Source organism: Sphaeramia orbicularis, chromosome 16 (genome assembly GCF_902148855.1).
Source record: "Sphaeramia orbicularis chromosome 16, fSphaOr1.1, whole genome shotgun sequence".
NCBI classification, from domain to species: Eukaryota; Metazoa; Chordata; class Actinopteri; order Kurtiformes; family Apogonidae; genus Sphaeramia; species Sphaeramia orbicularis.
Window position 1 is genome coordinate 18,541,025 of NC_043972.1, and position 15,211 is coordinate 18,556,235.

Consider the following 15,211-nt stretch of genomic DNA (forward strand, 5'->3'; position numbering starts at 1 on the left):
AATTTTAGTAAAGTTTTGCTTTTCTGAAAAATGTGAAACTTACCTAAATAGCAAAATTATAGATTATTCCTCCAGAGATCTTTTTTCATAATGCAATCTTTTTGCTTCTTGCAATATATTAATTGTAAATGTGTCTCTTAAGTCAGATATATATAGACCTTTAGGAGAGAAAATGTATTTCTGAAGCAAATTTTGACTTCAGGTCACGTAGCCAAAAACTGATTGATTAAAATCATGCATCATCCATAACACTGAAAAAAATGTAAATGTAATTTTTTTGGCCATACTGCCCTGCTCCAACCTCATCCTTAACCCTTTATAGGGCACGAATAGAAATACCCTGAAAATAAAAATTTCAACCTTAGTGTGTTATTTGAAGACCTAACAAGACTTTATTATGTTTGCGAAATTTTTCAAAATGTTTTATTTTTATGTAGAAAATAAAGGTCAGTGAAGTTCCCATATTTAGTTCCATACCTGTAAGTGGCAAAAAAAAAAAAAAAAAAAAATTATCTGAGAAGTTAATTAAAAAAAAAACAAACAAGAAAAACACATGTAAGATGAAAAGAACATGTATTTTAGAACATTAGAACGTCACTTTTAGAACATTACAACAACATAAGTGTTGATCCAGACACCTGTCCACATCCATACTATCCCTTTGAACATCATTCCTTACATTAGTACCATTACGTCACGGTACCTAACAAAGCAGGTACACTCACTGTTCATACAGAGGTGGACCTTAAAGATCCTGTAGACCACAATGGACCTGAGATGGTTGCTGTCTTGTAATGTATTTGGAAATGACCAAAAATAGTCACTTGCCCGATAAAGGGTTAATCATGTAGGCCTACAGCAGTGAAAGGGATCATACAGGTGAATGAAGCAGCAAAATCCAAAAACATCACATATAATAGTATAACGCTGACAGGGGCCATTAATAGCCGACCCAGCTTTACTTTCCATATTGGGTATATTGCTGATAATAGTTACATACTTTTTTTACTCGTCAGAAGTTTCAGTAATATCCAGTGAATAGATGCTGACATTCTTTATTCAGATTTTGGAAGATATGAATGGATGAACCCTGAACTTCGTGGACAAAACACAAACAGTGACTGAGAGGTTGCTTCTCATAACGGGCAGGAGAATGAAGGGAAGGAGGGGCTGATGGTTCCAGGGGGCGGGGACACGGAGGGGAGAAAATGTGCAGATGGAAAAGTGGACGCGTCAAGTTCCATGTAAAATATGAGAACCACCACGGAAGCTCTGAGACACTACAAATAAAAGCAGGAGAATTAGTGCCCATTATTTAAAAAAAAGTATCTTAAAAAATTATAGGACAAAGATTGGTTTTACAAAGGCTGAGGCCAATTCAGTGGTTCTTACATTAAAAATAATAGATAAATGAAATAAAATGTTCTATGTATGTGATTTTATTTATTTATTTATTTATTTATTTATTTTTTAAATAGATGGACTTCTGAAAAATCCACACTGAACAAAACATGCAGGAATTCCTTTATATCAATTGACAATATAGTTCTCAATATATATCAGTGTATTCCACAGATTTTTTTTTTTTTTTTTAAATTGCCTATATGTCATTATATTACATTGTTGTATAGTGATCAGACATAATATTCATTAATTCATTCTATCTATCTATCTATCTATCTATCTATCTATCTATCTATCTATCTATCTATCTATCTATCTATCTATCTATCTATCTATCTATCTATCTATCTATCTATCTATCTATCTATTGTTTTTGTGCATTGCTTTTATAAAATAACAAAGAGCAAAAATGCAATTTTATTTTTCTGTTATTTATTTATTCTGTTATTTACACATATTGTAACTTATTTTCATAAACTTAACTCAACCACAGTAAAATGAAATTAAATAAAACTGAAACAAAAATAAAATAAAATAAAATAAAATAAAATAAAATAAGCATGTTAAGGACATTTAGCCCTTTATTTGGAAGTGACCGGAAGTAGTTTTCCTAGCATCTCTGGCTAGCTTGATGTTGAATCTGTTCCGTGTGTTTCTTCTGTGGAAAACACCCAAGACCTAAAAAGCAGAAGCAGGGAATTGTGTTCACCCGTGGAGGGGACTTTGTATTTTCTAAATGTGCTCCAGACCGAAGCTGAATGTATGAGGGCCGCTGTGTTTGAAGGCGGCCCGATGACACCCACATCTGTCTGAGGGACCAACGGTAGCGCCTACAGACGGTAAGAAGATGCTCCAGTACACATTATTTACACGGCTTTTACAGCAGCTGGAGGAATTACACACAACTATCCGCTTCACTGTGAATATAACTGAGAAAGGAAGCGGTGAAACAATCTGTAAGTAAAAGCCCATATTCAGGTATTATTAGGTGACAGACGCTAAAGCAGCCATTTAACAGGTTTGTTTAATGAGTGACCGCTTCAGTTGTATTACCTGAGCACTTCCTGAGCTGCTCAGTATATTTACACATTTGACATTGTGGTTATTATGTCAGCAGCAGGTTAACAGTCACCAATAAATCACTGGATCCTCTTTTTTGTCATGTGTTTTCACCACCTCAACGCGCAACATGTAGCTAGGTAGGCCCCTGTGTCGAAGTTCCAATGGAAAATGACAATTTAACACTGCTTCCACCGTCAAGTATTACACATTTGTACATGTTAAGGCTCTTTTTTGAATGTAGTATACATTTAATATCACGTAAAAATCTTGCATTTATATTTAACCTGAGCTGACACTCACCTACATTTTGTATATTTTGGTAAAAAATGGGGAAAAAAGGATGCTAGCCCATACAGTGATGGTGGTTTATGCTACCTTTAAGGTATCCTGAAGATGCTAATTTAACATCTATTGTAAAATATATGTACATATGTAAACATAGATGTGAATACAATTGTTATTATATGCACCAATTTCAATTGTATAAATATATAGTTTGTCCATACGTGTTTTAGATTAAACTGCCTATTTTAATATTGGATCCATATTAAACATGATTGCAAGCTGATATTGACCTTGTTGAATGCCATCAGCTGACTGACAAATGGCCAGTGTTTATATCTTGTAGTTTAATAAGAGTTGTTTCATCATTCAATTTATGTTCATTCTGAAACTGCTCCTAATGATTATATTCACTGCTGATTATTTCTTCAATTAACAAATGTGTTATGTCCATAAAATGCCATAGAGTGGTGATCAATCAGTGTTTCCCAAAAGCTCAAGAAAACATCTTCAGATGGGTTGTCTGGTTTGTTCAGTTTACTGTCAAATGGTGGTGGGGGGGACCTGAAAATACTAGCATTTAAGGTGCAATCGTGGAATTTGTCCTGTTTTTTTTTTTTTTTTTTCTTTAAAAATTACACAAACTGATTTAATCATTCTGAAAACAAATGGAGATTCATTTGGTAGTTGATGACAACAAACCGTTTAGTTGAAGTATTAATAGCATTAATGGCATAACTGGAGCATTAATAACAAATAAAGAGCTGTACGACTTGAAAATTCTATTTTTTTTACATTACAGGTGAATTCAATGCTTTTCCAGTGGTTTTCTGTGGTAAATTGGAAATCAGTATGTGAGTATCAATATGTAAAATAGCTGAAGCCGTGCACTACCAGCTTCAGGCAACATGTAAAATCCAGCCATTTTGACATGAAGTTTTTGTTTCACAGAGGACACAGAGGTCACAGTGAGCTCAGCCAAAAGAAGCCAGGTGCAGGATTTAGGACTGTAGTGTACCTCATCATCATGTATCATCAGCTTTTATCTAATGCAACACAGAGGAATAACTGTTTGTAACAAAGCTATTTTGAAATTTGCATTGGTTAAGTTTTGTTTTGTTCGTGTGGTTTTTCATTTTGGTTCACAGTCTGTCAATACTTTTATTTTTATATTTATTTGACTAAATGGCTAGTTTCTTTAGTGTTTGTGTTTTGTGATTTATGATGCTGAAAAGTGAAAAATGTAGGATCTAAATTTCAAAACCATTGTTTAGTGGATATTTTTGGTGCAAAGCCATTTTATTCGTCTATTAGCATTTTTTTAAAACATTTTTTTCTTATTTGTTATTTCTGTTTATATTCAATTGACAAAATTAGTTTATCAATACCAATTTCAGTAATCGTTTTCATTACCAATAACTATCCTAGTGTTTGTGAAACTTGTGATGCTTTTCATCATTGGAAGCTATTCACACATTACCATTATTAAAAAAATAATATGGAAAAATAGATTTCCTTGCCCCACATCTCTACCATAATCATTTTGTGTTGCTGCTTTTTAACCAATATTGTTTTTTGCTTTTTATTTTTAGCAAAAGTGTTAAATGTATGTATATATTAAAGTGTTGGAGGCATCTGTCATCTTTTTTCTGTATCTATTCAAATGTGTACAAAAAAACCTAAAGCCTTTTCCTTTTCTCTCTTTATTTAGGACATGTGAGGTGTGACTATGGAAAGCCAAAATGCAAAAAGCAGTCCAGCCCAGATGAATGATGAATACAGCGGAAGTCATGCAAACATAAATAGAGTTGACCTAATGAATTCAGCAACTCTGACATGGTGCACAGCTGTGAAGGTGGAAACAGGCTGGTGAAGCTGAATGAGGAAGCTGCTCACTGTTTGCATCACGTTACGGAGGAGGAGGAGGAGGAGGAGTAGGCGTGCTCACTCGCCGTATGACACTGGACTAACTGAGTCGGTGGCAGCAGTAGATGGAGTGACCGTGGGTGCAGCTATGTAAGAAGACTTCTCTCCAGTGTACAGTCCTGACAATCAAGACTGCTTGTGATTCATGTCACATATGTGGCTTCTCAGGGGATGGAGGCGCTCGCTGAGGAGAACAGAAACAAGCAGATGATGTATGTGTGAGTTTGAGCTGAGTTTCCTTTAGGACGACACACAGCTTCCCCCCTTTTTTTATTTTAGTGAAGGAGTGATTGCCATGCCTCGGAACAGAGCCTTCTCTGAGCCGGAGTACTCGGCGGAGTATTCAGCGGATTGTTCAGTGACGCTGCCCTCTGACCCCGGACAGGCGGTAGGACGGACACATGAGGTGACTGTGCGGAGTTCAGGATGCTGCCTCTGCTTGCCACGGTTTATGCGCCTCACTTTCGCTCCTGAGTCTCTGGAAAACCTATACCAGACCTACTTCAGACGGCAGAGACATGAGACTCTGCTGGTGCTTGTAGTGTTCGCGGCTCTCTTCGACAGCTACATCATCGTCATGTGTGCGGTGGTCTACACCAGTGACAAGCTGGCGTCGGTTTTAGTGGCTTCAGTGGGACTGGCTGCAGATGTGGTCCTGTACCTACTGTGCCGTTACGGGCTGCTACCGGACCGCATCTCGCGACGGGTGGTGCCCTACGCCCTGTGGGTGCTCATAGCGGCTCAGATATTCTGCTACTTGGGTCTGAACTATGCCCGTTTCCACCAGGCCAGCGACACAGTGGGCTGGCAGGCTTTCTTCAGCTTCTCCTTCTTTTTGACTCTGCCTCTGAGGCTCACACCCATTGTGCTCATCACTACTGTGTCCTGCGGGGTCCACACTCTGGTTCTTGGGGTCACCATCGCCCAGCAGCAGCAGGAGGATATCCAGGGGGCAGCACTTGGTAGACAGGTAAGAAGGTTTGGGTGGAGGAACAAACAACTTTTCTCATATTTTATTATTTCTTTTATGGGAAAGGTCAATGCAAATTTCCCAGATTCCTGATTTCAATTTCCCTGTTCTGTGTCACATTCATTCTCAACCATGTTTATTTGTGTTGATTTCATGTAAATGCCCTGCCTGCATCTATATAGAAGAACCCCAAAGCAACCACATGATGAAAAAATTTGCCTTAAAGGGTGTGACTATAACCGACAGAGGATAATATGAACCAATAGATGTTTTTCTATGGTCACAAGATATACTGTGTCATTATATCACACACAATCCTAGCATGAAACATTAATGACCTCAAGCTTGTCCTTTCATGGAATATGGAAAAAGACTAGCTTAATTTGGTATGAGACATATCCTAAAGCCTTTTTTTCCTCCTTTTAGTTTTTTTTTATGGTACCAAATAGACAATAGAAGTAATTTGAACTTGATGTGTTTACCACACAGTCAAAAACAGCCAAAATCTGTATCTTCGGTTAAGTCTGTTGTTTTCATGATCATATAAAATGCTTTAATAAGTTTTTGGAATTTCTAAAGTTAAGGATAGAATTTAAGCAGGGCTGGGTGATATGATAGTGTATTTTGTGCAAATGCTCATTTCTACATCAAAACCAAAGCTGTGGAGATGATCTCTGAACTTGTTTGTACTCATAACTTTTATTTCCTCTGTGGCACAAAACTTGTCACACAAACTCATACAGGTTAAAACACTGTATTAAAACACAATTAGAACAACATTGTACTAGACAAATATAAGTAAAAAATGTAGGCTACATAAATAAGGGTGCAAAAGTGCACTGCAGACAAACTGTTCTACACTGGTAACATGCTACTGGGATTTTTGAAAATAATAGACTTTTGTTCAGAAAAAAACCCCATCTATTCAGAGTGATTTGGTTGTTCTCTTCTCCAGCGATGTAGAGAAATCTCAGTGTAATTTTTCCTTCTATGGAAACAGACAACAAACATTGCAGCTAAATCGTAGATGACATACAGTATTTGTCCTACTGACTACATGTTGACATATGGTAGAGCAGGAAATGTCTCCAAGTTATGTTAACATTACATAACAGCTAATATAAATATGACTTATAAATGTTAAACCTGCAAGTGTGGTCGCTCTCATCAGCATTTTATTAATGGATGCCTGAAGTGACTGACTGTGACTCAGTATCCTCCTGAAACTGAAAAATGGATGTTTCTCACAGGTTTTAATACTTTTCAATATGGGCCGGTGTTTACAGATTACATTTCAGTCAAATCATACACTGAACATGATAAAATGCATGTACATGGTTATTAAACCTTTAAAATCCTTTGGTAAAGGTTGACTCCATGGCTGACAGGACAGAGTATCTGACAATGTCTGTTCCTTCTCGCTATGCGAATGCTAGATCCCTCATAGTACACTGTAACTTCCTCAGAGAAGCTTCATGGTAAAGTTCACCTTTTGGTTTACTGGGCTGATAGGTGTACATAAACAAATTCCAAAACCACCCTAGTGCATGAAGTAAACATGCAAATTCAGTACTGCTGTTCTGTAGAAGGGAAGTGAGACTGTTTGAACTTTTAAGCTGTTCTAAAATGATTATTTTGTTTCAATTTTCACCAGTGGTGGAGAAGTATTCAGATCCTTTATTTGAGTGTGTAAGCTTAAGACTGAGTATTTTATATTCCAGGACTTTTCTAAACTGAAACTTAACTCAAACTGTGAAAGTGTGAAAGTGACTTTTCGCAGATCTAATGACTTTAAGTTTTCTCTTAGACTTTTTGTTTGTTGGTTTATATCCTCTAGCCTCTCCACACTAGTGTACTTTTATCTGGGTGTAAAAGTGGTTGAAACGTCCCAAACCACAGAGGATAAGAAATTCCAATATCTTGGGTTGTGGATTAAGAAATGGTCTAGTGTGGGAGTTTTACTGACAACTGTTGACCAAAGACTGATATTGTCAGAAATTTAATTCGACCATCTCATTGTGTGACTGTCACTATGACCTACCTCTACTGAACAACCAATAGGAATTCAGCATAGGAGTGACACATTGATTAACACAACATGTAGGTTTATGTGTCTAAAAATAGACTACCAACCTCATTGGTTTTTGTAAAACTGTCATTCTAAGTAGGCCTGTTTTAACTAGTCACTACCGGGTGCTCATTGTTCTCTCTTCCCTTGACTTTGGAGGTTTCAGTGTTCATGTAAACACCACTTTTGTAACAGCTTGATTGTTAGCTTTGCTTCACTGTTTACAACTAGCGATAGGCATGCACCCATGACGCTTTGTTCTTGTACATTTACCTACATCATAAACTGAAATTCAGTAAATGTTACTACTGTACACTCTGCAGACACATACTAAAATGTAGCAGATCCATGTCACCATGTTGCTACTGATAAACGTATGAGACTGTCAAAATTTCACAGTCTATAGGAGCCATAAGTCTAGCTGAAGAAGGCATTGGAATTCAGACAGCACTAGACGCTTATGAAAAGCCAGAGAAAACCTTGAACTCAATCTGTTAAGGACCACTTTATCCTTGAGTTTATCATAAACAATCAGAGATGTGGGGTTTTCACTGGACAGGAACAGCATGAAAAGCTGTAATAGAAAAAAAAAAGAGGAACTAAAGCGGTCAGACAAATGTAGTGGAATAGAAAGCACAATATGTGCTTCTGTTATATAGTGAATGGAAGTATAAAATACCTCAAATCTGTGCTTAAGAGAAAGTACTTGAATTGCACTTCTGGTTTTCACAGCAGTTTCAAAAAAGTTGCACTTCTCTTGTGTTTTTCCAAGGTGTATAAAGCTTTGCATTGCAAGTGCATTTTAAAGTAAACGGGAAAAAATAAATAAATAAATAAAACAAAACTATATGATTTTGGCTCATTCCCAATCCCAGTTCACCCCTTAGCCCTTCCCCTTCCCCCTACCCCTTGGCCCTTGCACTTGGCACTACCCCTTGAAATGGAGCTGCAAGGGGTAGGGGTTGAAACATTCCCCTATGAAATGGCACAACCCTTCGCGACCTGTTATGTCATCAGCAGTCATTGATGCCGCTATTATAGATGCGACAACTTTGTTTCCGAAAGAATTCTCCATGCCGTCAGCAGCTGTAACCGTCTGTGTTGCATGGACTTTGGGCATCTTTTTGTGGCTATCAACTATAAACCACAGAAATCTGATCTATAATACATTGAAATGGCATTAAACGGTCGATCAAATGATTAAGTGGTTTATGAAGAAAATATGAACATTTGTGTGTGTCTTTCATCACACTGCCGCACTTTTTTGCTGTGTTTACCACCATCTTGCTGATGATTCGAACAGAATTATGGGAAATTTCTCCTACTCCTCCGTTCGTAGTGTGGTCCTGAAATATCTCGGTTTTGAGGGCTATACAGCCCTCCGCCTTAGCCCTTCCTCTCCGTCTAATTAAGAATTGGGACACTACCCCTTCATGCGTACGCGCAAAACGGAGGGGTAGGGGTAAAGGGGGGAGGGCCAAGGAGTGAATTGGAATTCAGCCTTTATGTCAGTAAATGTTCAGAGAACTATGTGACATTTTATATTCCCATCTTTAAGACATCATGCTTTACATTCGGCATTTCTGCCACAGGTTGTTGACAAAAGGACAGAAATGTCCTGCAGCGGTGGAGTCATTAGCAGCTTGTTCCTGTGCAGCTCACCTGGGAAATGCACTGTAGTTAAAATTAGGCGATGTGTTTGCAGACACACAGTATGTGGCCTTGATTTAGTGATCTGTAGAGCTCCTTATGATCCTTATGAGCTGCATCTGAACAGGGCAGCAGTGTTTTTTTTTTATTTTTTTTATTCCATCCATATTACTTCAAAAAACTGATTTAAGAGATGTGAATGTGTAATTATAATGCTTAATTCGGACTCAATCCCATATAATAGTTAAATATTAATTATGTGTTTCAAAATGGATTAAATGTTAGATCTATATCTAAAAATAAACCCTTGAACATCTAATTTAAGTATATTTTTTATACAAAATAAGCATAAAAGTATAGATGAAAAAGTTAATATCAATATCAAATGTAATCAATATCTTGTTACTTACTTATTTAATATAAAATAGGCTAAGTATAAAAATACCAGTTTAACCCTCAAAGGCCTAAACAGCTGCAGGTGACCAAAATTATCTACTGATCTAAAATGTTATGTAATCTTTGAACCACTAATCCTGTCAATACATGTAAATTACTCAGGTTAAATGCAATTTTTCAGCTCTTCATCATCATCAGGTTTGACCCATTTGGACACTCAGAGGCTTCGTAGTAAATGTAGAAACGCCATCATCTTCTGCAACACTGATTCACCAGTAAAACCCAGGGAGTTTGATAAAGTGGTTGTAGACTCGTTTGTGATCAGTTAATGATATATTCTGTTGAAAAAGTCAGTTTTTCTTCAGTTTTCCCTGTTTTGATAGAATTTACTCTGAGCTTTTATGAATATCTACAAGGTCAGTGAATTAAATATAGGAAAGCACCAGATTTTCACTGAAAAATGCACAATACAGAGTATAATATTATAATAAATGGTGATGAATCACTTAGAAAAAGTAGAAAGAAAAAGTACAAGGTCTTAAAGGGTTGCTCTGAAGAACAGATAGTACAAATAAATAAACTAACAAAAAACAATGACAAACTTAAAAAAGAAAAAAGATTTCTGGTAGATGTATAAGTCTCAATAACATTTGATACTGATTAAATATAGCTTCAACAGCCATGTTGTGGTGAACATATCAGCATTATTATACATGTGAAAAGTTAAATTACTGACAAAGCAAGAGTTGTTTAGAGGGAAGAAGGATTTTCTGTGTTGTTCAGTGAAAAACTTAATGCTAGTCAGTGTTTGGGTGAATGTGTTTTACTGTCCAATTACAACACTGAAGATTAACTGTATTGATAACAGACTGGAGAACAGTGTGTCCAGTTCTTCTCCAACAAGGCTACATCTCATGATCAGTTTGTTTATGCCTCATCCACACTAATGCAGATATTGTGCAAAAGTGATATTTCTTCTCTATTTCTCTGTGGTTGGGCATCTTGTCCACATGTAAATGGTGTTTTAGGTTGCAGAAAATTGGAGGAAGAAATTATCTTTTTAAAATAATATCTGTAAGGCATTAGTCTCTTTAGCATAGAATATGGATTTGGCTACCACGCGCTCAAATATCTGAATGATTAGTAGTTTAACCCATAAAGACCCAGATTTAATTTTATTATTTCTATTTTTAACCTTTCTTAAGTGATTTATCACATTTTTTTCTAATATTAACCTCTATATTTTGCATTTTTCAGTGAAAAATCATGTATTTTCCTATATTTCATTCACTGATCATATAGATGCTAGAGATAACTGAAGAAAAAAGTGAGTTTTTCATCAAAATATATCATTAACTGAACATAAAACAAACATCTCCATCCACTGTCATTGATCCAACTCCATGGGTTTTACTGGTGAATCAATGTTGTGGAAGATGACGGTGTTTCTATGTTCACTACAGAGCCTCTGAAAGTCCAATGGGTCATATCTGATGACCATGAAAAGATGACAAACTGCATTTTACACCAATTATTTACATGTATTGGTAGGATTAGTGGATCAACAGGTTTTTCACTTTTTATACCAGCAAGTGATATTAGTCGCCAGGGGATGTTTGGGTCTTTATAGGTTAACATTGCAATGCTTGATGGTTTTTTCGGCGCCATTCAGCAAAAATATCAAAATTACCTTTCAGTGTGTTAGAATTCAAGAGATCTGAGAGGGAGCAAGAATTGTATCTTCTTCTCTGTAATGTAAAATGGCTTTATCCAACATGAAACACGGCAGGTCATCTGTCTCTATATTTACAAAGATCTTTTAATTTGGACTCAGAGGGAGCTGATTTCTATGTTTTTAGAAATTTAGTTTAGGATTGCACATTATCTGAAAAAAGTCATGTTGTTATTTGTGTCTTTTTGTTTTGTTATTTAAGAAAATGGGAGCAGGTCTAACTCAGGCTGATGTTGGAATTTTGATTTGCCTAATTTTGTTGCTCTAATTCAGGGGTGTCCAAACTTTTTTTAAAGAGGGCCAGATCTGATAATGTGGAGATTGACAGGGGCCAGTTATCCCTTCGGACGTTTTTTAAACAGTAAAAATTACATATAAAAGCGATAATTTTAAAAACAACTTTATTTTCATTGTCAAAATATATTTTTTTTAAAATGGCAATGTAACCAAATCTAAGCCACTCAGGTGTGAACAAATTAAAAAAAAAAAAAAAAACATTTCTGCCTTCCTTTCACATCTGGAGTCAGATAACATAGAACAAACTGTATAGAGTATCTTAAACTTCCAAAAAGTTGATAAAAATCTTAACCCCACATTCATTTTAAACATGACTTATATCAGTAATCATTACTCTTTAGTAATGTAAAGTCTTTTAACGTTTAAGATGAAAACATATGATTCTTACTCTTGTCTTTCACAAAATCATTCAGAAAGTAATATTTGTGTCACATCTACAAGTACATAACACCAGCAATTATAGGCAACTAACCTGGCAACTTGGTAGCCTGTCTTGGTGGTGAATTCATTGAACTCACAGGTTCACATGAAGAGTCACTGTTGTAAGTTTAAAGCAGCTTGAATTTGCTTCACTTTTTCAGAACGCTCACTCCCTGCTAGCTTGTCGTATGCGTTAGCATGTTTTGTCTGCTAGTGTCTCTTTACATTGAATTCCTTAAACAAGACAACAGTCTCTTGACAAATTAGGCAAACACAATCACCTCGATTTTCAGTGAAAAAAATTTGTAATTCCCATCTCTCCTGGAAGCGGCGGCCCTCACTGTCAACTTCCGTTTTTTTTATTTACAGGCGCCATGGTTAGAAATTAGCGAAAATGGTTCATGGCAAAGTCACAGAGCCAGATAGAGTTACAGTGGTGCTGCCACCATGAGGTGACAGGAGAAACTGCATTTTGAACCTTTTATGATTCATGTACTCGGATCAACAGTCCAAGCGGGCCATAAATAATACAGTATAAAACCGAAGCTGGGGGCCGTATAAAATCTGACCGCGGGCCGTGATTGGCCCCCGGGCCGGACTTTGGACATGCCTGCTCTAATTAGATATTTGTTTTCAGAATGTCTAAAGCTAAAATGAACATCCCTTGATTTGTTTTGCTAGTCCCTGATCATGTATAGATTTGTTGATTAATTGCCAAATTATTCAACATGTAATGAAAATATTATGCAATACAAAAATCTCATTCTACATTAGCCTTTATTTTATACTGTTACTTTAGCCCAGAGTGTGCTATTGTACCTAAAGAATAATTTATTAATGAGCTGTATTTAAGAGGAGTTTTATTTATTAGTCATTTAATTTGTTTAGTTTTTACCCCTCGGCCTACTTTAGGCTGAAGGGGTATTGTAATTGTTTTGTCATCTGTCTGTCCGTCTGTCTGTCTGTTCATTCAACAACATAATCCCATTATCTGAAGAATACATTGAGATATCTGCCCCAAATTTATACTGTGGACGCATCTTGGCGTGAAGCAGAAGCCTATTGAAAATAGGTCCCCTTGACCTTCTTTTTCAAGGTCAAATGGCCTTGTGCAGTTACAGTACTTTCAAATATTAATTTGTATGTAATAAGTCTTACACAAAGACAAGCTAATCTAAATTATAGGGCAGTAACTTTCAATAGAGTCCTATACTATATTTAGCTGAGGGGGATTAAAAGTGTGCAGCATGTTATGTTATTTTATTAGTTAACAATTGGACACAGGGCAACTAAAAAAGGTCTGAATGGCCTTAGACTTATGTGTGTGTCTCTAGCTTGCTACTTAGCGTGAAAAAATGTATAAATGACAAAAAAGAAAAGATGGCTGCTTTAAAAAAACAAAACAAAAACAAAACAACAACAGTGAAAGAAGGAAGCTCACATGCCATTACACAACATATCTGGAGTGGTTTGTGTGGTCATGGCCATGTTCTCATTGGACATTGACATTTGTGGATTGTTTACAGCTCTCTCACAGATGGTGTTGGGTTGTCAATATGATTCAGTCTGCACGAACACATGGTAACTTTTATCTCAGAGAAGCCCGTCAATAAAAGGTCAAACACCGAACATGAACTTATTACGTTCAACATGACCAGTCGTCAGAACAGATTCATGTGAAGAGCGTGCAATGAAACAGCCTCATTGTATTTTAATTAAACCACTCCTCCTGCATCTAATGCACTGATCCATGGTGGGATGAGTTCAGGAGTGAACACTAAAGCATTTTATTAGCTGTTTCATGCCTGCTGACCTCATTAGTAAAACCAAATAACCTTGATGGAGCAGAAGAGAGGCACTGCTTTATGTCTGTCTGTCAGCTAAACATTTACCACTGTTGACCTACTTAGTAGAGCTGATTTTATAGATGTAAAATTAGTGAGTAGTATTAAAATAAGGGTTATGGCTAAAGTAAGTTAATGTCGAGCAAAGAAACACAAGGGTTTATTTAAAGGCTCAGATTTATTCTCCAGTTTACATTTTTCAGAGTCATTACCTTCAGTTAAATGGACGACATTCAGGATTTACAGATATATCGGTTGAACATCAGTATTGGCTGATATTTCTCGTGGATTTCACTGAAGACATTTGCACATATTTATCCATATTAAAGTATTTCATACATGTGGATGATTGAATTTGTGATCATCCAAAAATAATTTGGTGAAGTGATGAAAGACTTAATGTAATTAGGATTTCTCTGTCTTCCTGCCCCCCAAAAAAGGGTGGGGGGGTAACAAAAATAAAATGAACAAACAGAAAATAAAATCAGTGTCGGCATCAGCCAGACTGTTATTTTAAGTACCAGTATTTGACCACTATGGAGCCTCTGAATATCCAAATGGGTTATATCTGATGATGATGAAAAGCTGAGAGCTTTACATGACTTACTTAAATATATTGATATGATTCGTTGCAAAGTGGTTACATGAGGCATTTTAATTGTGACTGGGCTGGTGTAATAAATGATATTGGTAAAGAATGAAGGAATATCACATTTGACCTGCTATAAAAGGAAGTACAAATGAATAGATTCTAAGAGCATGTATGTGCTACTGTGTTTGTATACTGTGTGTTATTATTACAGTGATTTCTTACCTTTGCCTTCTATTTTGTTTTCAAGCTGATGGCCAACATTGTAATCTACGTTTGTGCCATCACCGTTGGCATCATGTCATACTACATGGCCGACCGGAAGCATCGCAAAGCCTTTCTGGAGGCGAGACAGTCACTGGAGGTCAAACTGAACCTGGAGGAGCAGAGCCAGCAACAGGCGAGTGGCTCGAGTCTATGTTTTTGTTTCACTTTCAATGTCCTTGCTTAAATTATAGCTCTGGGGATAAACTCTGCACAATTGTCCAGGTATAGAAAAATAATTAAGATGTCTTTCATTAGTATTATACATTCAATGTTGGCTCGTTCAAAAAGTGGCCATTTTGCATGT

The 15,211-nt window shown here is 36.5% G+C and overlaps 1 protein-coding gene across 3 annotated transcripts in view; it reads left to right on the forward strand.

Moving 5' to 3' along the window:
* Positions 1–2,033: 2,033 nt before the first annotated feature.
* adcy3a (adenylate cyclase 3a) overlaps positions 2,034–15,211 on the forward strand; it is a 38,159-nt gene continuing 24,981 nt past the window's right edge. For 2 of the 3 annotated variants that reach the window (XM_030157615.1, XM_030157617.1), the window contains exons 1-2: positions 4,970–5,644; positions 14,891–15,040. In XM_030157615.1, coding sequence (XP_030013475.1) covers positions 4,970–5,644; positions 14,891–15,040 — 825 coding nt within the window. Of the gene's footprint in view, positions 2,244–4,459; positions 5,645–14,890; positions 15,041–15,211 lie in introns of those variants that run through there. The other variant, XM_030157616.1, reaches the window with a different exon arrangement.